Source organism: Manis pentadactyla, chromosome 9 (assembly GCF_030020395.1).
Source record: "Manis pentadactyla isolate mManPen7 chromosome 9, mManPen7.hap1, whole genome shotgun sequence".
NCBI lineage: Eukaryota > Metazoa > Chordata > Mammalia > Pholidota > Manidae > Manis > Manis pentadactyla.
The window spans coordinates 39,452,634-39,474,296 of record NC_080027.1 but is presented as its reverse complement, the minus strand read 5'-3'; the positions used below and the strand labels follow the sequence as shown (position 1 = coordinate 39,474,296).

At 52.2% G+C, this 21,663-nt stretch overlaps 2 protein-coding genes and 1 long non-coding RNA gene across 8 annotated transcripts in view; 2 read left to right on the top strand and 1 right to left on the bottom strand.

The window, feature by feature from the left end:
- The window catches only part of POLD3 (DNA polymerase delta 3, accessory subunit), a 115,289-nt gene extending 103,803 nt beyond the window's left edge, over nt 1–11,486 (top strand). Inside the window, exon 13 of the transcript XR_008999209.1 lies at nt 11,383–11,486. The gene's annotated coding sequence lies outside the window, so the exon portion shown is untranslated. The remainder of the gene's footprint in view (nt 1–11,382) is intronic.
- CHRDL2 (chordin like 2) overlaps nt 2,549–21,663 on the bottom strand; it is a 30,580-nt gene continuing 11,465 nt past the window's right edge. The window contains exons 3-13 of one of the 6 annotated variants that reach the window (XM_036929792.2): nt 19,246–19,339; nt 17,264–17,406; nt 14,891–14,984; nt 13,175–13,230; nt 11,361–11,529; nt 10,225–10,419; nt 7,873–8,046; nt 6,968–7,022; nt 6,770–6,883; nt 3,401–3,493; nt 2,549–2,711 (exon numbers count right to left, since the gene is read on the bottom strand). In XM_036929792.2, coding sequence (XP_036785687.1) covers nt 3,403–3,493; nt 6,770–6,883; nt 6,968–7,022; nt 7,873–8,046; nt 10,225–10,419; nt 11,361–11,529; nt 13,175–13,230; nt 14,891–14,984; nt 17,264–17,406; nt 19,246–19,339 — 1,185 coding nt within the window. In that variant the 3' untranslated portion in view covers nt 2,549–2,711; nt 3,401–3,402. Of the gene's footprint in view, nt 2,712–3,400; nt 3,494–6,769; nt 6,884–6,967; nt 7,023–7,872; nt 8,047–10,224; nt 10,420–11,360; nt 11,530–13,174; nt 13,231–14,890; nt 14,985–17,263; nt 17,407–19,245; nt 19,340–21,663 lie in introns of those variants that run through there. The other 5 variants (XM_036929794.2, XM_036929793.2, XR_008999212.1 and 2 more) reach the window with 5 other exon arrangements.
- LOC130684869 (uncharacterized) lies at nt 13,238–17,247 on the top strand. The gene is made up of 3 exons (XR_008999213.1): nt 13,238–13,693; nt 14,171–14,281; nt 15,242–17,247. It is a non-coding gene; the product is annotated as an uncharacterized LOC130684869 (long non-coding RNA).

Below are 21,663 nucleotides of genomic sequence, written 5' to 3'. Positions count from 1 at the left end.
TATAGCCAGTAGCTCCTGACTCCCCACCTCTGGCCCAGCCTCCTCTCTAGACCCATAATATACTCAAAGGGCTAGGGCATCTCCTGAGACTCAGCATGCTCGCAGCTACAATTTCTGGGCTCACCCCTGAGTTGCCATGTGAGACATCAGCTGCACGCTGCCCTGCTCCCTCTCCCTCAGCCCTACATCCAGTTCTCCATCCCCATTGCCTTCCCTTCCATCACCATCGCTTCTCTCCTGCCCGGCATGGATGCCCATGGCAGCCTCCCACCTGGCCTCCACCTGGCCTCTGCCGAGCGCCATGCTGCTATTCACCCAGTAGGCGGAGCCAGCTTCCCAAACCATAACTGGACCAAAGCACAGAACCCCTTCCAGGGCTCCCTGCTGTCTTCAGGGTGAAACCAGAGCTTCTCAGCCATGTAGACAGCCTCAGCTCCCTTTGCTCTTTGCCTCAGATCTCAGTGTCCAGCAACAGTAAGCTGTTTGTGATTCTCCCTATAACGTGCTCTTTTCCATCTTCTGTGCGGTTGTCTCCTCCTGTACTGTCTCCCACCTTCCTCTCCTTCCCTCCACCTCCTTCTAACTCCTGCTCTTTTTTCAGAGCCTGCTGATGTGTCCTTAGTCTGGCCAGGGGCCCTCCCCTTGGCCCTGTGTTAATGGCATTGTGATGCTCCGTCTCCTCCTCAGGACTTTGGCTTCCTAGGGACAGGCAGGGACGTTTTGATGTATGAGTTCCATACACTGTGTCAGTCTTCTAGAATAAGGCCTACCCCTGAATAGTTCAGAAAGTGTTTTATGAATGAATATGTGGAAGGAGATAACAGCTCGGAGAGGTGTAAAGCCATGGGAGAGCTGCTTAGAGATTCCCACGCCACTCTGTGTTTATGTACACAGAGAGGTCTGGACCAAAGCGAGAGGTGGGCATATGCTGAACATGCCTCCCATGGTGGAAATGGTTTGGGGTAAACATTACAGGCTTCAGATAAGCCCATTAGAGAAACCGGGAAAGCAGTGGCCTGCAACATCAAGAAACATGTACAGGGAAGTCCATTCCTGTCTTGAGGGCCCAGAGCTGCCCCTGATTACAGAGCCTGCCTCCAACCCCATTCTCCAGCAGAGACGAGGGGCCACTGGGAGGGGGGAGGGCGGTTGTCAGGGAAAATTTCACTGAGAAACCGTCTGAGCTGGGTTGAAGGATGGCCAGAGTTTGCCATGTGAATGGCTGAGCTTTCAGATTCCTGTGCTTTAAATGTGAGATGCTCAGAACCCATCCCGAGAGTTCCAAAGTAACCCCACGACGTGAGCGAGCAAGGCTGGAACAGTGAGTGTTCTCTAGGAGACACAGGTAGCAGCTGTGAGGAGCTAATGTCTTCTGACTCAAGGGAGGTCCAGCCATGTTCCTCAAACCCCACACTCTCAACCCAGGTCCCCAGGAGCTGGCAGAGGGAGTTTAATGAGGGTGACACTGGTCCCAGCTTGGTGAAAATGGCACTGGTCAGCTGCTTAGCAGACCTCTCAGACCTCAGCCAGCCGGGTATGAGAGCAGAGCCTGGGAGACAACAGCCAGGGCCCTCCGAGAGGCTGTGAGCGGCAGAACTACCAACAGGGCACTGATACCACACCGTTTCTCCATGGCTTCTGATCAGGTGGGGGTGGGAATGACTGATTCTGGCTACAGTGGGGAGGGAGCACAGGTCTGGGAGTCAGCAGGCTTCAGTTCTAGTCCTGGCTTCCCCACTCATCACTGTGAGGCTTCAGGGGAGACACTGGCCAGTCCTGAAGCTCTGCTTCCGCCTCTCTAAGATGGGGTAATTCCCATACCATTCATCTGAAGTAGAATCCTGGGCATTAAGGCATCTGAAATTGCAAGGAACTGTGCATGTGGGCAGGATAAAATTGTCTTTAATTGTAACTGTTAGGCCTTCTTCCCTGACTGTGGTCCCAGGGTTGGCAGTCTAACTGCCAAGTCTTGGAAATCCTCTAAGGTGAGAATATTTGCACTTATAATTTTGGTCACATGGAAAGGGGAGGGGTGCCACCCTGGAGCATGAGAGCTAGCACCCAGCTCCACATCTGCTACTGCCCAGCTCTGTGGCTTCAGGCAGATTATTGTGTCTCCCTACCTTCAGTTTGTTTACTGTGAAGTGTGGCTAACAGTTTTAAGGACTGGAAGATTTGCTGGGAAAGGGCTTTGAGGCTCCATGTAACCCCCGACCCTCTGCTGGCTAACCAGAGTGAGCCCCCTTCCTCGGCTAAGTGCCACAGAGCTCTGGGAGGGGGTTGCCCATAAAATCAGGAGGTGCCTTGGCTGAGGGCAGAGGGCAGAAGCAGCACAGAGGAGGGGAGATATCCCGGTGGCAGACAGGGGCCTAGGCAAGGATGCTGGCAGAACTAGCCCTGGCTCTGGTAACAACTCACCATGCGGACAGGGGCCAGTCTCTGCCCCCTTTGCATCAGTTTCCGGCCCTATAAAATGGGGATAACGGGGCCTGTCTTGCAGTTACTGTGAGAACACATCGGAGACTGGATATGAACTCAGCAGGCAGGGTTGAGGGATGATGCAACTTCTTATTTATTAACATATAACAAGAAAAATGATAAAGCTCATATCAGCAATTGTTTAGGTCTTTATTATAAGGTCTTGGTTGCTTTGTTTGGACTGGCTGTGACCTTCAGCTCCAGGATCTGTGCTAGGAAGACATTCCAGTGACCTGCATGGAGGAAGGAAAAAGAGTTAGGGGTGTGTATGTGTGTGTGTGTGCACATGTGCACAAGAGTAAGTTGTGGGAGTAACTGGGGTGGGGAAATTAGGGCAAGGAGGATGGCACAGGCCTGGTTTGGCACCCACAGGAAGAAAGGAGGTGGGTATCCCCATCAGATCCTGCCCCCCCATATCCTGATCAGTTCTGGCACATGACCCTGCCTTCAACCAACCAGCATTTGGGGACTGGGCTGGCTTCCTGACACCTACTGGTGACACTCCCATCTGTGACTTCCTATCCTCCACCTGAAGCCCCACCTGGGTCCATCTTTCCCAGTGTAAAGCAAATTAAGGGCATCAGGAGACTGGTTAGAAGGGTTTCAATGGGAACTGTGCCAATAGACAGGGAGTCGGCAGCACCAGGCTTTGGGGGCTCAGACCTCCCTCCTCTGCAGCCGTGTTGCCCCCACCTCCAAGACGAAACCCAGCCAGCTTTGGTTCACCTTCCTGCTCCCAAGCTCTTGCCCTGAGTTGAGAAATCTCTGGCCCAGACGCCCACTGGATTCTTGTGCCGGGAACTGACGTCTGTGGCTGACCCCTGCCAGCCCCCCTCCCTGCACGGCTGCCTGAACTCCCTGAGAGGCCCGGCTGCTGGCCCTGCTGTCTTCCCAGGCCCCGGTCCTCAGCCTAGCATCCCACCTTCATGGGTGCCCGTGAGGAGCTGGAATTTCTGTGCCTCTTTCTGGAAGTCTTGCCTCCTGACTTTCTTGATCTGAATCAAGTGGAAGATTCCTAAGGGCAGAGATCAGGGCATGAGCAGGAAAGGCAGGGCTGTGTGACCAGTGAAACAGGGTGGCTGAGACACACCACAGACCCGGTACCCTCCCTCCCCTCCCCTATGCTGTCCAGACACCAAATCCTAAATGTCCTAAATATTTTGAATCTATTCTCTTGTTTCTACCATCACTCCCCCCATTCAGGCCCCATCATGGCTGGTCACCTGGGTCATGACACTAGACTTCTGGCCCCCTTTATGCCCCTCTAATCTGGGATCCTAACTGCAGTCATTCAAAAATACACACGTCGCCCTGTCATTCCCCTTCTCAGACCTCCCATCACCTCTCTGCTGACCCTGCTCTATTACCGGCACCATCCTGCTGCCATACTACTCACCTGTCCCCAGTGCAGCGGGGCAGGAAGGGCAGGGAAGGGAGGGGCAGGCTGGCTGCTGGGCCCACATGGACCCATCAAGCTTTTTTCTGACACCAAAGAATTACAAGTGTCAGAGTTGTAGGCCCCACTTCAGTGCAAGGCTCAGACCACCCCAGCTCCCTGAGGGCCTTGCCTGTACTTCAGCCCTAACCTATTCAGAGTCCCCTGAGGGGCCACACCTTTACATATGCTGCCCCCTCTGCTAGAATTCCTTCTCTGATTGCTTTTACTTCTCCTACTGCCACCAGGTGAACTCCTACTCATCTTCTAGGCCTTTGCTATGAAGTCTTCCTTGAACCACCCCCTCCAAGATAGTTATAATTTCTCCTTGGCACACCCACAGCTCTTGGATTCTTTTTGTGTTTGTTATGTATTTTTAATGGGCTACCATGTGTCTATTCTTGCTTCTCCTACTAGAGTGGGAAGTCCTAGAGGGCTTTTCTCTCTGGGTCCCCTGAGCCTGGCCCTCATTAGGCATGTAGAATGAATGGATGTGTGGATGGATGGATGGATGGACAGAGGGACAGATGAATAAATATATGTGTACCCAGTCTAGGCTATGCCCTGAGGGGGGAAATGAGGTATTAGCTGGATCTCCTAGTGTTTGCATCCTGGGGGGAACTGGCCGCAGGCACCACACATGGCACTGAGGCCCTGAGCACATGGGCTGTGAGGTTGTGCCAGCTGTTACCACCAGGGTATGAGGCCAGAAAGAACAGATGCGACAGCAGGGCCTTTGCTAGGTCAACACTGGCCCCAAGAAAACCAAGAACTGGCCTTGCTTTTGGGAATCTGAGTGGGATCCTGAGGGAAATAAACAGCACTGGTCATGGGACTGAGGTCCAGGAAGCCAGAAATGTCCACCACTGTCCTCAGGACCCCCGGCACTGATGCTAGGAAGCAGGATGTGGGAGAGATTTGTTTGAAAGGCCCAGTCTTCATCATAAGCATGAGATGGAGACAGGGCCTTCTGCCCAGACTGGCCACGGCATAAACCCAGAACACAAGTTGGAGAGGAGGTGACAGGGCTGAGGGCAGGTTCCTATACTGTGGTCTATAAAGCATGATTGAAAGGACTGGGCTTTGGGCCTGGAATCAAGGGCTAGCTTGAGGGTCATGGTTGCACCTCTTGCCTTTTGCCAGGTCTGAAGGCAGCTGGGCTTTGTGGGCCCATAGGGTACAGGTGGCCCTGGTGGGTAAGTCTGAGGAGACAGGACAGCTCAGCTCAGTGTGAAAACAAGCCCTGTCTGGGTGGAGCCATCCACAGTGTTGGCAGTGAATCTCCTGTCTGGAGGTGGGGTAGGGGTGCAGGTATGTGTAGTCAGGAGCTAGAGACCATCAGGGAGGCTGCAGGGGGACTTCTTTCCTAGACAGGTGTGGAATACAGGCCCCTGAGGTCCCTTCTCCTCTGAAATGCCATAATTTAAAAGCCCTTACCCCTAACCCACCACTCTGCTCACCTTCTGGGGCCCTGGGGCTGACTCTGCTGTGGTAAGGCCTCACTTAGCCCAGCTTTTAGCATCTACCTGCTCCCTTTGTCTCCAGGCCCCCAAGGCCTGTTGCTTCCACCCCTCTGGGTGAGGAAACAGTGAAGGTTTCCCACTGACAATCAGACATTGGGAGTGTTTGTTTTGACTGCCACAGAAACGTCCACCAAGTCCTGGGACAGGGAGGTAATGGTGAGGCTGATGGAGCATTAGGCAACCCCAGGTGTTAGGATATTGGGGGGTGGGAGGGTGGGGGAGGTAGTTGCTAGCTGCAGGATGTAGAACCTTGCCTTGTGAAGTTGAAGAGCCCCCCCCCCCCACCTTATTCCTTTTCTGCTAGGTCTGGCAGCAATGAGGTTCACCTTGAGCTATGATGACATACTCTGCCATGCTAAGGCACAGCCTTGGCCTTCCTCAGACATCTTCCTAGAAGCATAAGTGATGTGCCACTCTGTGAAGGCAGCACTGGGGACAGTCAGGCCCAGGTTTGAATCTCTGCTTTACTGCTTAAACTGTGTGACTTGAGCAAGTCATTTTGCCTCTCAGACTCAGTTTTCTTATCTGCAAAATGGGGCATTAATACATAACCCTCAGCTTTCTTATATGGATTAAATGAAGCACATTATACATAGTGCCTGTTACACACCAATCAGAGCACAGGGCCTATAAGCGTAGTCTGTGAAGCCAGCGTTTAAAGCTGTTGCTGCCTCTCTGCCTGTAGTGTGCTCCTCTCAGCTGTTAAAATCCTGTCCAGCACCAGGCCATTTCTCCACGAAGCCTTCCCTGACCAGCTCAGCTCCCACTGAGCTCCTGCTGCATCCAGGCCACTAAGCCACGAGCTCCTAAGGGCAGGGGCTGGGACCTATTTATGCTCTGTGGTCCCAGTGTCTGGTGGGAGTGGGGTGAGGCCTAGAGTAAACAGGCAGCCAGCACCTGTTCAGGGACTGATGGAATCTCAAGGTGCAAAACAATTAAAAGGGTCACTGAATCTAAGTCCTCAGATGGGGCAGAATCCCCACCCATCCCTTGCTTGCAAACTCCTGTGAATGGGCTTGCTTCCTCCCTTCATTATCAGAAGGGGCTTTAGGTATGAGAAAGTGCTTCCTCTCACTGGCTGAAACTTGCTTCTCTGTAATTCTGGTTGATGAGGTAGGATGAGGAGGATACTGACATTGTTACTGCCTATATAGGTCAGGGGCTGTCCCTATGTTATTTCATTTAATCCTCCAAAACCCTCCTCCCCAATTAACAGATAATTAAGACCCAAAGAGGTCAAGTGATTGCCTAAAGCCACACAGCTAAGAAATGGCAGAGCTGGGATTCAAACCCAGGTCTGTCTGATTCCAAAGCCCCTCCTTGCTGTTCTGACCCTTGCGGTCCCTCTGCCTGGGGCAGTCCTTCCGAGCCATGAAGCCAGCGGTCCTGTCCCCCTGAGTCTTCTCTTCTCCAGGCTGAACAGCTCGGCTTTCTTCGTCCATTCCTCCTAGGACAGGGGGCACAGTAGAGCAGGGAAGGAGCCGCATCTGACGTCACAAGACAGGGGCTCTAGCTCCCGTCCTCCACTTACTGGCTGTGTGGCTTTGGGCCAGGTACTTCACCTCTCTGAGCCTCAGTTTCCTCATCTGTAAAATGGGGATAATAATACCTAACTCTCAGGATCATTGAGGATCAAATGAGATAATGAATGTGAAAGCACTTTGTAAACTCTTTATAAGTGATTCACACATTTGTTGTTATTATCATTGTCATCATTCTGATTATCAGCCCATCTTCCACTCCCAGACACCCAGCCCAGCCAGACCCATCAATAGAGAAAAGTGACCTTAGAGCTAATTCACCTTTAATGGTTTTAGTTTCGTTTACTCTACCCAGGGGATCTATGCTTTACCAGAAGAGTAAGGAAACCAAACTCTCAGCAATTCTCTTACCAATGAAAACTCCTCTGGAGCTTCAGTTAGTGACTTGAGCCTATTCCTGTCGATTAGGGTGAGTTTCTCACAGAATGAGAAATATATTCTGATGTCAACTTGTCTTGGAGGGATAAAACCCACTAAAGGCTGAATGAGACTGGCTCCCAGACCCTCCTGCTTTGAGGATGCTGTGAGGGCCTTCCTGCCTGAAGGATCGCCCCTCACAGAGTTCTCAAGTTCTCCCAGTCACATCTCTTTCATCAGGGTAGGCCCTGCTCTGCCCTGGCTCATGCAAGGTGCAACAACCCCCTCCTTCCAGGAGAGGGAGCACTTGGAAGTCTTGGCATCTCAACAGTAGGTGAGCTTATCAGAGCTGTCGGAGAATCACAGAATCACTGTCTCTATCTGTCTTGGAATGGGGACTCTTAAACCTGGAAGGGTAGAGAGAGGCAGGTCTTCCTGGGCCAGAGACACTTGATTAACAAAATCCTCCTAAGACCTCTGGGGGGCCTGGAGCACAGGAAAGCGGGGTACACCCAGCTGGGAGTGGGCCAATGCTCACCTTTTACCAGCTTCCAGAGGTAGATCTCCACCTGCTCAGAGGTCTCACGTTCAAATGCAAAGCGACGCAGGTTGTCTGGGTTTGGAGATATTGACGTGTGGACGAGGACCCGGCCTGGCGCCTTCGGACACCTGGTGCCATTGATCTCACTGTGGCCAGGGTCTGCCTTGTCCTCTGGGAAAGACAAGGAGCTCGTGACTGTCTCTCTACCCTTGCCTGGTAGGCCCAGGAAGATGGGTCCTGCTCTGACATCCCCCTCACGGCCTCTTCAGGCCTTGGGAAAATTTCGGTGCCCCTGGGAAAGACAGAAGTAGCATCTTGCCCATTCACCTACACTAATAAACATATCAGAAAACTTCTCACTATTCAGGGCCAAGCTCACCTTCCACCTCCTCTAGGCAGTCCACTTAGAAAAGCTTAGCCCACCTTGTTTTCTCCGACCCACAACTTTTAAAACCCATCTTGCTTATGCCTCCCACTCATGCTCTTAATCCCATGCTGCCTTGCATTGCCTTATAGTGGTTTCACATGGTTATGTTTTCTCTTCAAAAGAGATCCACAGGGTGAAGGGCAGGAGCCATGTCCACCAAGTCTTTTGAGTCACTCGCACTGCTGAGCACAGGCTCTCAGTGAACACACACAGGACGAAAGGGGAGTGCCTAAGGGATGATGGCAGCTACGATGATGATGGTTACGGTGATGGCCGTGACAGTGATGTTGGTGACTGACAGGGAAGGGAGGGGGTGAGGGCAATGGTGATGGTGGTAATGGTTTTGGTGCCAGTTGGGTCCAGTCCTAAATCCTTGACATACTGAAATTTCAAGGACATTCCCCGAAGCTTCCTTGTACCAACATTCCTAGGCTTTGTCAGGGACTGAAGGACTGAGTCCCCCCCCCCCCACATACACACACCTCCTAAACTCTTACTAGTTGTGTAATCCTTGAGATGTCCAGGGAAAAGCTGTAAGTCTACAGTCTCAATATTTGTAAGGGGAAATGGACTAGAAGCTGGTGGTCCCGGTGTGTCTGTGAAGAAGCCCAGGCGTGAGCCACAGCCAGTCTTAAAGGGAATTCAAGTTGAACCCCCACCCCCTCATGTGTTCCAGGCACCATCCTGTCATGCTCTCTGCGTGACTGTGTCCTAATAGTGTATTACTCTGATAAATAATGGTTATCCCTTATGTTTGGATTTTGATTTACAATTCATAAAACATTTTCATCAACTCTTAGGCTCTGAAAGGCAAAGGATCTTGTCTAAGTTCACAACAGTAAGTTAGGTAAGGCAGTCAGTAAGCAAGCTAACCCAACCTCAAATTTCCTGACATTAGATTCTGAGAGGATTAGATTAGATTGGAGATTTAGGATAATTGTAGCCACTCAGCTATCTCATTTGTAAAATATCTGAGCAGTGAGGATTACATGCAGTATGGGAAACCACAGTACAATGCCTGGCACTGGTAGGTTCCTGAGGCATATTTCCTTCCTCTTTTTCTTCCCCATTCCTTTCCTTTCAGTTCTGCCAACCCAGCCCTCAGGCCAGATGTGGTGAGGGCACAACCCCAGCCCGAGCTTCCTACCCTGCCTGCCCTCCCACCAGGCTTGAGAGAAAGGTCTGTCCCTCGCAACAGCTGCCACTGATAGTCACAGGCTCCTCATCTCAGTAAGACACTCTGATGTTTTCTTCTGCACACTCGTTAATCTTAGAGTCACATGACATTGTTGGGAGAACTCAGCTGGCAGGTTTGGAAGCCCGAGATCTATCTAGTTATAAGCTCTGCTACTACTGTGCTGTGTAACTTAGGAAAGTCCCCTCTCTTCTCTGGGTCTTAGTTTTCCCATATATAGATGAGGGGGTGAAGGAAGACTCCAGTGGTCAGGAGCATTGTCTTTCGAGTAACATAGACCAGGGTTCAAATCCCAGCTCTGTCAATTTACAGCTCTGTAACCTGGGACAAGGTACTTATCTTCTTGCTCTGTAAAGTAGAGATAGAGACACCTGCCCTGACCATTGTGGTGAGGATTCTGTGTATTCATGCATGCAAATACCTACAGGACACATGATAAGGCTCAATAAACATTGGCTATTCCTCTTCAAAGTCCTAATATCCTAAGATTTCATGACTTCATAGAATCCAGAACATTGTTTGATTCTATGTATGTCTGAGAGCCTCTGAATTTGGTACTGTAACTTTAGATGGTTCCATAAGGCTTCTATTTTATGAGTCTGGCATTTTTCTACTCCTGTGTATCTAAGAACTCTGCATCCTATAGCTCTAAATCTATGCTGTACCCATGTTGGAGATATTCCAAGTATCTGTGCTCTGGGGAGACAGACCCAGGGTAAATCTGTACCTGGGCAAACCTTGCAGCACTTCCCGGCTACTTTCTCAGGGCGACGGCAGGGGTACTCGGTAGGGCAGTTTACCCGCTGGCAGTCCTGTCGGCCATCCTGACAGGTGCACAGGATACAGGGCAGGGGTCCGAAGGAGCGGAAGGCTGGGTGCCACACCTCCCCGTGGCTGTAAGTCTTCCCTCCATGCACGCAGGCTGAAAGTTGGAGGGTTAGGGCTTGGACACAGGCCAGAGTCCAGTAGTGGGTGGGGGTGGGGCCTTGGGGAGCCCCTGCTCCACCACTCTGGCCCAGCCACCCTGCCTACAAATTGGAGGCCAGAGCCTGAAGCTGGTCCCCATCCCTGTCATCTCCCCCATTTCAGCTCTCAGAGCTGAGACGTGAGACTCCTGCTGAACTTAGTTTCAGGAGTCCTTCCTCTGCCCTTCATGAGCACCTCTGGTGGAGCAGAGAGACTGTTCCAGCAGGAGAACTGAGATCAAGTTCTGTCTTTACCTAGCCACATGAGCTCTGGAGGATCCCTTCACCCTTCTTAGCTTCAGCATAGCTTAGCATCTCTACAGGAAGGGGCTGGGACAGATGCCTCCGCAGCTCTTCCTCTCCAGCAGTCAGAGAGTCCTGCAGTGAGGCCTCCTTCCTCCTAGTCTACTGCCAAAACTCCCACCTGGCCCCCTTCTCCACTCTATCCCACCGTCCTGCAGCCCAGCCCTGCTCACCACTTCCTTTGTCAAAAGCATTCTCTCAGCCTTCCCTTATATTACAGCAATTTATTCACATGTCTGGAGCACCTCAAGGACAAGGACCATTTCTCATCTCTCTGTTCTGTGCCCCTCAATTCCCAGCAAAGACATGGCAGATGCTAAAAAAAAGTATTGTTGTATTGACCCACAGGCCTGGTCCCAGGACTGGTTCTGTCTCTAACTCAGTACACAGAACCTCAGTGTCCTCATCCATCAAATGGGGGCTTAGACTTGATGCCCTCTAGGGACTCCTTCAAGTTTTGATGTTTTATGAGTCTACAAGCACATGGTCAAGTTAAGATTGGGGAACCACTGTGTAGGGGGCACATGGATGGGAGTGGGAGCAGTTGGGGTCCCCATTCACCACCTCAGGGGTTGGAGGAAGTTCCAGTTCCCACCTTTCTTATGTTTTTCCTTCAGGACAATCCTGACTGTCGTGCTGCCTGTCCCCTTAGGCCGGAAGTGCCGAGGGATGAAGCCCAGAGGGGAGCTGAGGCCGGTGGGGGCTGGAGTGCCCAGGCCTCTCCGCCTCCCACCGTCCCCGGAACATGGGTCCTGGGAATGTCTCTGCAAATGGCAGGAAAGAGGGAGATCACTGACGGGCCACTGCCGGTGCAAGGAGCAGCAAGATAGAGGCTGCAGCAAGCAGCCCGAGGGTGCACCCCACAGGCCTGCCCAGGGAAGAGAGGGCACAGGCTGGGGATAGAAAGAAGATGTGGATGGGGTCCAAGACGTTCTCAGACAGTGGATCTTTGAAAACTCTCAGAGGATAGTATTTGGAAATCCAACTTGCACCAAGCCTTTCTCAAGCCTGTCAGAGGCAGGGCCTCGAGGCTGGGGTGGGCACAGGTTGCTGAGGTCTTGATCTGGGAGATATACGTGATCAGAGACCTCAATTCCCATCAATATTAAACATAAAATTTATATGTTATTGTCTTATATATTAATACTATATATTAAAATATATAAAAATATAAAATTAGTATTAAAAACAATATTGAGGAAATAAACGGTGAGAATGGAGTGAGGATTAGAGTCAGGGAATTCTTTGAGAAGATTTAGGTTGTGGGACAAAGAAAGGGCCTCTGAAGATCCTTCCAGGCCCCAGAATCCCCTGGAGAGGGAAGACCAAGAGCAGGCTGCATATGGAGACATAGTGTCTCCAAAGCCCCCTTTCCTGAGCCCCTGAATTCAAGATTCCAAGACCTCCTCTTCCAGACAGGGTCTAGGGAGGGCTGGCAGTGAGAGCAAAGGGTACATGGTGAGGGCAGCGTACTGGGGCCAGTGCCAGGCCCTGGCAAAGGAGCCCGTAAGCTGGGGGCAAGGACCAGGGCTTATTCCCCCCACCGCCTGACACTAACTCACTGACACTGAGTTACTCACATTCCTTCTTGCACAGCCCCTTCCTGCCTCACACAGTCTCTGAGTTGGTCTTTTGCTGGTTGGACTGAGCCTGCAAGACTTCCCAGAGTGGAACTGTGTCCTGGACTCCAGCACAGACCCAGGCACTTAGAAGGCTCCCAGGAAATGCTTGTCAAGTGGAATAGAAGCAAGAAGGGATTGAAGAGCCCAACCCCCAAATGGTAACTTGCCCATATCATCCAGTAAGTAGCACTTAGGGCCTGGAAATAAGGGTGGACTTCACTTAGCACAGCGCCCCCAGCGAGGGGGTGGGAAGGAGATGTGCTCACATCCTGCAGCGCAGGCCCCCACCTGAGGAGGTGCAGTCCGGGAGGGGAGAGGCTTGCAGAGGAGATGGGAGAGTTCATTAGCTGGGACTCTGGGAGAGGGCGGTCAGCCTCTGGTGCCCCAGGGTCCAGGTGACCCAGGCTGAAAGAGCAGTGGAGCTGTCCACATTGTAGACATGCCACAGACGGTGGACAGGGACTTGAGTCGGTGTGTGAGCCCATTCTCCTACCTCCCCTTTCTGACCTCAGAGAGCCAGAGTTAGCCCATCTGAATGCTACATCAAGATTGAGAAGGGCCAAGACAGACCAGGGAGCAGAGAGGTAGCCCCAAAGAACTGACACCTCAGGAGCTGGGTGGACAAGGCTGGGTCAAGTCAGAGGCCACTCTTGGGGGAACATGCTGCCCAGAGGTGGGCAGAACGAAGGACAGACACATTACTCTGCTCCAGAGTGACGGAGATTCAGGCCCTGGATACCAGCCCACCACCTCCTCTCCACACCTGTCATTAAAGCTGTGCACTCACCACCCCACGGTGTGACTGCGTGGTGTCCTCTTCAGCTGACCTCTCACCTGACCCATCTGGAAACCCAAAGGGAAGTCGAGTCAGCCTGCACCTCCTCTGCATTGCTGGCTGGAGTCCTGTGGGCTTCCACCTCTAGGCTTTGCCCCTCCAAGGCCTAATGGCACTTCTGCAGCCCCTGCATACTAGCTGGTCCCTTTGCCCCAAAGGGGACATATTCCCACTTTTCATTGTAGCTTCTCCTCGCCTTTTGGGTTGATGAAGTCCTTACAGTTGGGTTGCTGCCTCAGTTTCCCAACACTGACCTCCTCCTCGTCACCATTAGGACTGAACTCCTTGGATGGGCCAGAGCATCTGTTCAGTACCCATCATGGGTGGCCCAAAGGCCCAGAATCCCATCCCTGCAGCCTGCTCGTTGCAGTCCCCTGGGCAGCCACTCTACCCTACCGCACTTGAAGTTCCCAGGCCTTGATCTTTACTCTCTACTCCCCGAGACGCTCTCCAGCCCCTCTGCTCCTTCAGGTGAGATACCCCAGGACACCTCCATCTCCCACCCACTGGAGGACCAGCTCACAAGGAGCCCTGAGTGGGATTCTCTTTCCCCAGTCTCTGCCTCACATACACCCTGGCTCCCTCTGAGCGTTCTTGGTTCAAACACCAAGAACACTGGACTTAGACTCCAATTAAGCCAACCTTTTAGTACACATGTGGTGTAGCTAAGGCCCAGACAGGGGAACAACTCTGCAGGAATTAGCCTGAAGAGCCAGGATTACACTGGAGTCACCCAGCTTCTGGTCCAGTGCCCTTCCACAAGGCCAGCATCAGAGGAAGCATTCTACTGTGAAGCCCTCTTCTCCCTGAGTCCTGCCTCTTCTAGGAAGCCTTCCTGGACTACTCCAGCTAACTAGGAACAATCTGACCATGTGTGTACTTCATTCTGCTCAAGCCAGTTGCTCTTTCACTAGCCAATGTGTTGGCCTCTCTCTGTCCTATACAAAGATTTTACCTGGATTCTGCTTGACACATGTGCTCTGAACCCTTGTGAGCCCAGACCTGTCCCCAGCTCTGCTCTGAGGAAGACAAGAGGAGATGTGGCCCCTGCCTGTACAGGTACCTCTCCTGTGCCTCTTCTGATCCTCTCAGCCCCTCTGCAGGAGCTCCAGCCGGCTTCCTCAGGCTCAGCCTGCCCGTGCCTGCCCTCCTGCCTGCCCCTCCGGCCCATGTCTCCTGCTCCACTTCTTACCCTGCCGCACTTCTGCCTCCTGGCCCAGGGAGGCCTAGCACCCACACGTGCATGCACAAGTGGGGAACATAAGGGGATTGCTACCCTTGGGGGGATACTTTGACCAATGGGAGTTGGTGGCTGGTGGACAAATTCTTACACCTCTTCTATTACCCCCAAACTTTTCTGGAAGCAAAAGACCACCTAGAGCAATAGGTCACACTGATACTAAGCAGAAGCAGCTCCTCAACACACTTGCATTGCTTCTCCATCCTTCCCTGCTGCCCTCCCCGCCCCCTCCTTCCTGCTCCGTGGGATTTTAGCAGAAGAGGCACAGCAACCTCTGCCACAGGGGGAACAGGCTAAGCCACTGCCCTTGCTAAGGAATGGGCTGCCACATGCTGGGTGCCCCCTGAGGCTCCCCCAGCCCTCACAGTCCATGGCTAGGTCCCTGGGGTCAGGTGCATGGGCACTGCCGGGTCTAGGGACAGACTCACCTTTGCAGGCCTGGCAGCAGGAGGCAGGCAGCAGGAGGGGTGCGGGGCATCCCGGTTCCGGGCAGGTCAGGAGGCCGCAGTAGATCTGGCCCTCCTGACAGACAGAGCAAACAGGAGCTGGGAGGTGAGCTCTGATGAGAGTCAGCCTTGGGGCTGCAGGAATCTCCTGCCCTCTGGGCGAATGGCCTTGAGGTCTCCATTGAGGTGGGGGAGGGAGGGAGCAGCAGAGCATCCTGGGCAAGGCCCAGCCAGCTCAGAGGAGGGGTTCCCTGTGCCCTCCCCACTCCCACTCCAGGTCAGAGGTATCAGCCATCCTTCAGCTTCTAATGGGTTTCCACACCTCTCTCCTAGGCTGTCACACAACTCGGTGGGATTGTAGGTGGAACTCCCCTGTCCTACAGATGGGCAGAACCTGGAGAGGGGCCTAGACTGCCTGAAATCAGAGACACTGCCACGCTGAAGACACCAGAGCCCAGTCCTCAGGCTTTTCCTGGAAAGCAATGCCCTTCCATCCTGGCCTGGAGCAGAGGCTCAGCATAGTGGAGGGGATGGTGGGGAGCCACCTTGGGCTCATCTTGTTCTCTCTGAAAGCCTTAGGTCCTCACCCTCAGGACCCAGCCTGGAAAGGCAAGACTACAGAGGACAGAGCCTTCTGGGAGTCAGGAGGCCAGAGGGCTCTTGGTGAGCTACTTCTTTTCTCTGAACCTCAATTTCCTTCTCTGTGAAATGGGGGCACTCCCATCTGGGCTGTGAAGATCAAAGGAGGAAAAGGTGGTTAAAACCCTCTTTAAACTATAGGCACAAGGTACCTGGGAGGAAGTGATACAACCTTGAGTCCTTTCTCTGTTGTTTTTCCAGCGAGTCTCAGAAGTTAGGATTCTGATCCTTCAAATGAGGTGACAGTCAAGCCAGTCCCATGTAAACAGGGATGAGGAGAAAGAAGGGGAGATCCAAGTGCCCAGGGAGGAGGGACAAGGACTCACAGACCATTTTCACCACCCCACCACCATCATTTCTGTCTCCTTCCACAGACCCCTCATCCTTCCCTCCCAGGTCCTCATCCCTTCACAGGAAGCAGCACAGCATAAGGACAGGAACATGGGCTTAGGAGTCAAGTACATAGGCCCTGCTTCTGAATTCTGGCTTTGCCACTTAACTAGCTGTGTGACTCTAGGCAAGTTGCTGAACTGCTCTGAGCCTCAGTTTCCTCATCTGAAAAGTAAGAACAGTGATATCTTTCTCCTAAGGTCATTGGGATTCTGTGTATAAACACAGGACACCAGGTACTTAGTAGGTACAAGGCACTTGACCACTGCAAGAGGCTTAGGCCCTGCAAAAATAAACACTCTCTTGGTTGACTTGTAAGTGATGGCTCCTAGTGCTAAACACTCCTAAGTTGTTTGTTCTGCAGCAGATTTGGAGTCTCAGAGTGATGCGATCCTCTCACTGAAAAGATGAGGAGGCAGGCCCAAGAGCAGCGACTCACTCAAGGTCACCCAGGGAACCACGACAGAGCTAGAGCTTGAACACAGGTGTCCAGCACCTCGCCTAGGCCTCTTACGCTCACGTCAATGCTAAGTCAGATTATTGTTTTAAACAGAGAGGACACTGGAGATCACCCAATCAGACTCCCTTCCACGCTCAAAGGAATTGACGCCAGAGAAGTATGATAATAAGGTAATAAGGTAATTGGGAGGGCAGGAGTTTCTCCTGCCAATGCACAGACAAGCTAAGAAGCTAAGCCCAATGGTAAGAATGACACGCTGAAAGCCACCTGCAAACCCACAGAAGGACTACACGTAGATACCACCGAGGAAGAGGGTGAAGACTCCAGATCAGGCCTTGCTTGGCTTCAGCCTGTGTCCCCTGATGATAATGCAGCATCAGCCTGCCTCTCCCTGGGCCCAACTCTGATCACAGCAGAGGAGTTTAAACAGCTTCAGATTAAATTCCATTTGCTACAAAAAGTCTGGCCCTATCTCCGTGCCCTAGGATGGGTAACTGATCGTCCCCTCATTCATATTCATCCTGTAGTCATTACAGACATCTGTGTGCCAGGCCCTGGGCTGGGAGCAGTGGAGTGTACAGAAATGAGTTGGGTATGTTCCTTCCCCTCAAGGACGACCGTCTACTGGGGGAAACACAAGTGGGCAAATCACAATACAAAATAACCCCTGCTGTAACAGGCAGCTCGGGAGGGTGTGGAAGCCCAGAGAAGAGTAGGATTTTCCAAAACCCAGATGTTTCCTTCCCCCAGGCCCATTCACTCTTGCTTTGCCTTGACTGGGGGAACAGTTTCTCCCCAGTCCATACCACTGGGCTTTGCAGGCCCAGCTCACTGGCCTACGCTAAAAGGAAGGTGGAAGGTCTTACACTACAGCTGCAGAGGACACACTGGTTGGGCAGGTGGGAAGGGAGCAGCTCATGGGCACTGAAGATCTCTCCGTGCTGGTACATGGTCCCATTGTGCTGGCAGGACTTTGGGAGGGCCCGGAGCCCAGAGGGGGTGTGAGGTTCTGCAGATGGGGAGGGACAGGAGGAAGGAGAAAATGAGGTTTTGCTAAGTGCTTTGCCAAAATTAACTGGGCCACTTTTCCGAAGATTTTGCATTTTATCCCATCTTGGCATTTCAACTGAGCTATAGCCTCAGCCTTCCCAGCCAGTCCCCATATCAGCCAACCAAGAGGTCTCACAGACATCTGCATTTGAACATGTCCACCAAGGTCTGAGCTGGCCCTGACCAGAGCCCAAGGGCAAGGCCAGAGGCCTCAGCTCCACAGAGTTCCTCTCAGGGCGTCAGTTGATTCAACATTCCCATGAGCATCCATGGAGCACTTCCTAGTGCCAGGCTCTGTTTTAGGGGCCAGGGACTCAGCAAGGAACAAAACAAGGTCCCGCGTGGAGTTACATTCCAGTAGAGTCAGCTGGGATGATTTTAGACTATCCCTGTGCTTGGAAGCACTTGTCATTCACTGGCCACTAGAGCCCCACTCCTCACCACCCGCTATTAGCCAGGCCTTATCCTGCCAGGTAGCGGAGTAAGCCTCTGGTCTTGGGAGAATCCACTCAGTCTTTCAGATACTTTACTAAGCACCTGCCCTGTACCAGGCATCATGCTAGGCATTGAGAACGGAGTGCAGAAAAAGACTCAGCCTCTCTCAACAAGAAACTCACAATCTAAGTGGGCAGAGAGACACCCCACAGCAATGACATGGTGGTATGGTAAGGGCTGGGGCGGATGTGAATGCGTGAGCCGAGTCAGCCAGAGGAGGGCCCCTACCTCGGCCGGGGTGGGCGGGGCCGGCTCCAGAAGGGGCTGATGAGGAGCTGAGTTCTGAACAGAGAGGCAGGCAGCTGAAGGGGCAGGGCATGGAGAAAGAGGGAGACAGGAGGATGTGAGGAAGAAAGAGCCAAAGCGCATAGTCAGCGTGGAGAGAGAAGGATTCCTGGGGTCAGCCTCAGCCAGGGAGGAGGCATAAGGCCCCCTCACTGAACAGGATGAAGCTCCGAGCCCCTGCTCCCCAAGGGAACCCAGAGCCAGGAATATCTATGCCCCAAGTCAGAGCTATGATCAGATCTCTGTAAGGGTCCAACTTGGAAAATGAGCCCCTCTAAGTATATACTTCACACAGGTCCCCAGCTCACCAGGAGAGCCCTGGTCCCGAGCCTGGAAACCACAGTCCGGAGCCCCCCTTCGTCACCTTCTTGATGCTTCTAAACATAGATTCTCCTCTCAACATCTCCCTACTTCTAAGTTGGCCTTCCCACCAGCTGCCCGTCATTGGCAACTTGGTGTACGCTCGGTTATGCCACTTTCTTCTCGGGCCACTTGTCATTTCCTCTCTCTTACCTCTGCTTCCTAGAATCCCAGCCTCAAAGGCTCTTGGAATCTTAACAGCATGGAATCATAGACATTTCGCATCGGGACACATGCTGTGTCTGGGAGGAATCTCAGAGCACACATACGCCAACTCCTTCAGTCGCGCCTCGCCCCAGGGTGGGACTCCCAGCCCCAGGTTACCCGCCCCACCTGCACAGGGCTTGTGCACTTCTTGGCCCTGGCCAGCCAAGGGAGTGGAGCCCAGGTGTGCCATCAGCAGGTCAAGCACACCCCTATTTCCTTCAGCTCCGTTTTCTCTCTCCTGCTATGCACAGTTGCTTAAGAATAAGAAGTTTTGCCACCACCCCAGCCCTCCATAAGGATTCAGGATGTTTCTTCCCCTGGGCACCTTTGTGTCTCAATATCTCTGATGGCTAGACACTGCCCCTCTCATTCCAGAGGCTGGCATGGGGGTTGGGATAAGGGTCAGTGGGCAAGGGAAGGCTGGCACAAGGGGAGGAGCAAGGCTACTTACCCACACATCGGGGACAGCACTGCTGTGGCTCGGTCACAGGCTCAGGGCAGTGGACCGGAGGGCAGTGGAGGCGGTAACAACTCACGTGGGCACTCTAAAGGGGGCATAGAGTTGGTCCTGTTCCCAAAGGGCCATTGCATCCCACCTGAACCCATCCTCTCCCAAACCCCATCTCAACTGCAGGGCACTGCACTCGTTCTAAGCCTGTGATGGGATAAAAACAACTCAGTTTGTTCAGTCTCTCCCCTTCGCCTGCTCCCTGGCAAGGCTCTGCCATCTGTATCCTTCCCCGACCACAGAAGAGGGCACAGTGTGCATGGATTTGCATACACCCTGTTTCCCCTTCATGGTATTTGAGAAATACAAGTAAAAGACTTGGGTTTTTTCATCCTTGACCTTGACTGTGTTATTTTAACTCTGGAGTTTTGTTCTTTTACTTTTGGGCCTAAGCTTCGTAGTTAAAAGAGGGATGTGATGCATGAGGGCAGGTAACAGGAATGGTGACACAACTAGATACCTGATGTGGAGGAGACCTAGGGCTTTGGATCCACTCCCTAAATCTGTGGGAGGTGACTCTGCACAAAGTCCTTTGGAGGAGGAGTTCTTTGGAAAAGGAGGGGAAAAGGAAGACCCAGAGTTCTTGTGCTTTTTCAAGGGCAGCAAATGAAAAAGATAGGACAGAGGAACACGTGCAGAGAGAGAGGAGTAGAAACAGAGGAGCTGGAGAGAGGCCAGCATCCCTTTTGGAGGTTTTCCCAGCTCTCTAGACAGAGTGTGTCAGCCGGTCCTAGGCACGCCACGCCTTATTCTTCCCTCCATTATAAGGGTCAGTGCACTGTGTTGTAACAAACCATTTACATCTCTCTAATTGACTAAACCACAAATTCCCAAGAACAAGAACCAAGACTTGTACTATTCATCTCTGAATTGTTAGCCAAGGACCATATTCCAAGCTAGTGGCTACTAAAGTCCCTGAATGAATGAATGAATGACTGAGTGGATGAATGAGAGCCAGGAGATGAGGGATAGATGGTTTCTCAGATAAATGGAGCCAACTTCCTACAAACTTTGAAGTTGGCAAGTTTGTTTCCAGCCCCCTTGCCCCCCTGAGTTCCCTGACAGCACCCTTCGCCCCATGCAAAACCCTGCAGCAGGACCCAGTCCCTCTAGGGTCACTGCTTTCCAGGATGGCCAGGGGCTCAAAAGGGCCAGTCAGTGCTGAGGGGCATTCTGGAGTCTACAGAACAGGTCTGAGCTCCAAAAGGGACTTCCAAGAGGCCCAGCCCACCCGGGTGCTTATTAAATGTCTAGTGGGTAAATTGACCCCCTCAGATGAGAAACTAGGGTGGAGGTCAAGTAACCATGTGGCCTGAAGAGTTGCATCTCTTTCCTGATTCTGGCCTTGGATGAGCCAAGGGCTGGACATGATGAGTAACAGGCAGCAGAAAATAAGGTGGAGACAGGCTGGGGTTGAAAGGGTGGGGGGTCGGTGGGGCGGAATGCAGGAGGCCTTGCAGCCTCTCAGGAAAGCCGTAACTACCACTTATTGAGTGGCAACTAGGTAGGGGCTTTATGTTGTACATAAATATATTATCTCACTTCATCTTCTCAACAGCCACAGAGGTTGGTACTACTATTTACACTTTCAAAACAGGAAAAGAGTTTCTAAGAAGTTGTCTAAGATCGCACTCTGTCTCCAGGGGCCATGTACCTTCCAGCAGGCTGAGTGCCTCTGGTCGACAGGGTGGAGACCCATTCATTCACTCACTATTTCCTGCATGACTATTGTGTGCCAGGCCCTCTTCTCAGCTCTGGGGACAGAATGGCGAGACTGACAAGGTTTCTGCTCTCATGGAGCTCACACTCTAGCAGCAGGAGCCAGACTATAAAAAATAAACACATAGGAACAAGATCATTTCAGATGTTAAATTTATAACAATTCTAAAACAGGGTAATGTGATGGAGTTAACCAGGTTAGACCATTTTAGAAACAGCTGTCAGCGAAAGCCTCATGAGGAGATAACATTAATGTCATGACGTGCAAGATAACAAGGAACCATTCATGAGAAGATCAGGGGTTAGAACATCTCACGTGGAGGAACAAGCAGGAATGGGTTTGAAATGTTGATGCAGGTAGGAAACGAGGTTTGAGAATACGGCCGAAGTCAGATCATGCAGGAAATCTGGATTTCACTTTTGGCGCAACACAAAGCTATTGGAAGATTTTCAGACTGTGGTGACATGATCGATTTTATGTCCAGAAAAGATCCTTCTAGCTGCTGTGTGGAGGACAGACTTAGAGAGCCACCACTGGGAGGCTGCTGGAGGAGCCCCAGGTGAGAGAGAGAGAGGTGGCTTACATCAGGGGGAGCAGGGAGGGTGGAGAGAAGTAGAGGAGCTCATGTTTTGGAGCTATCA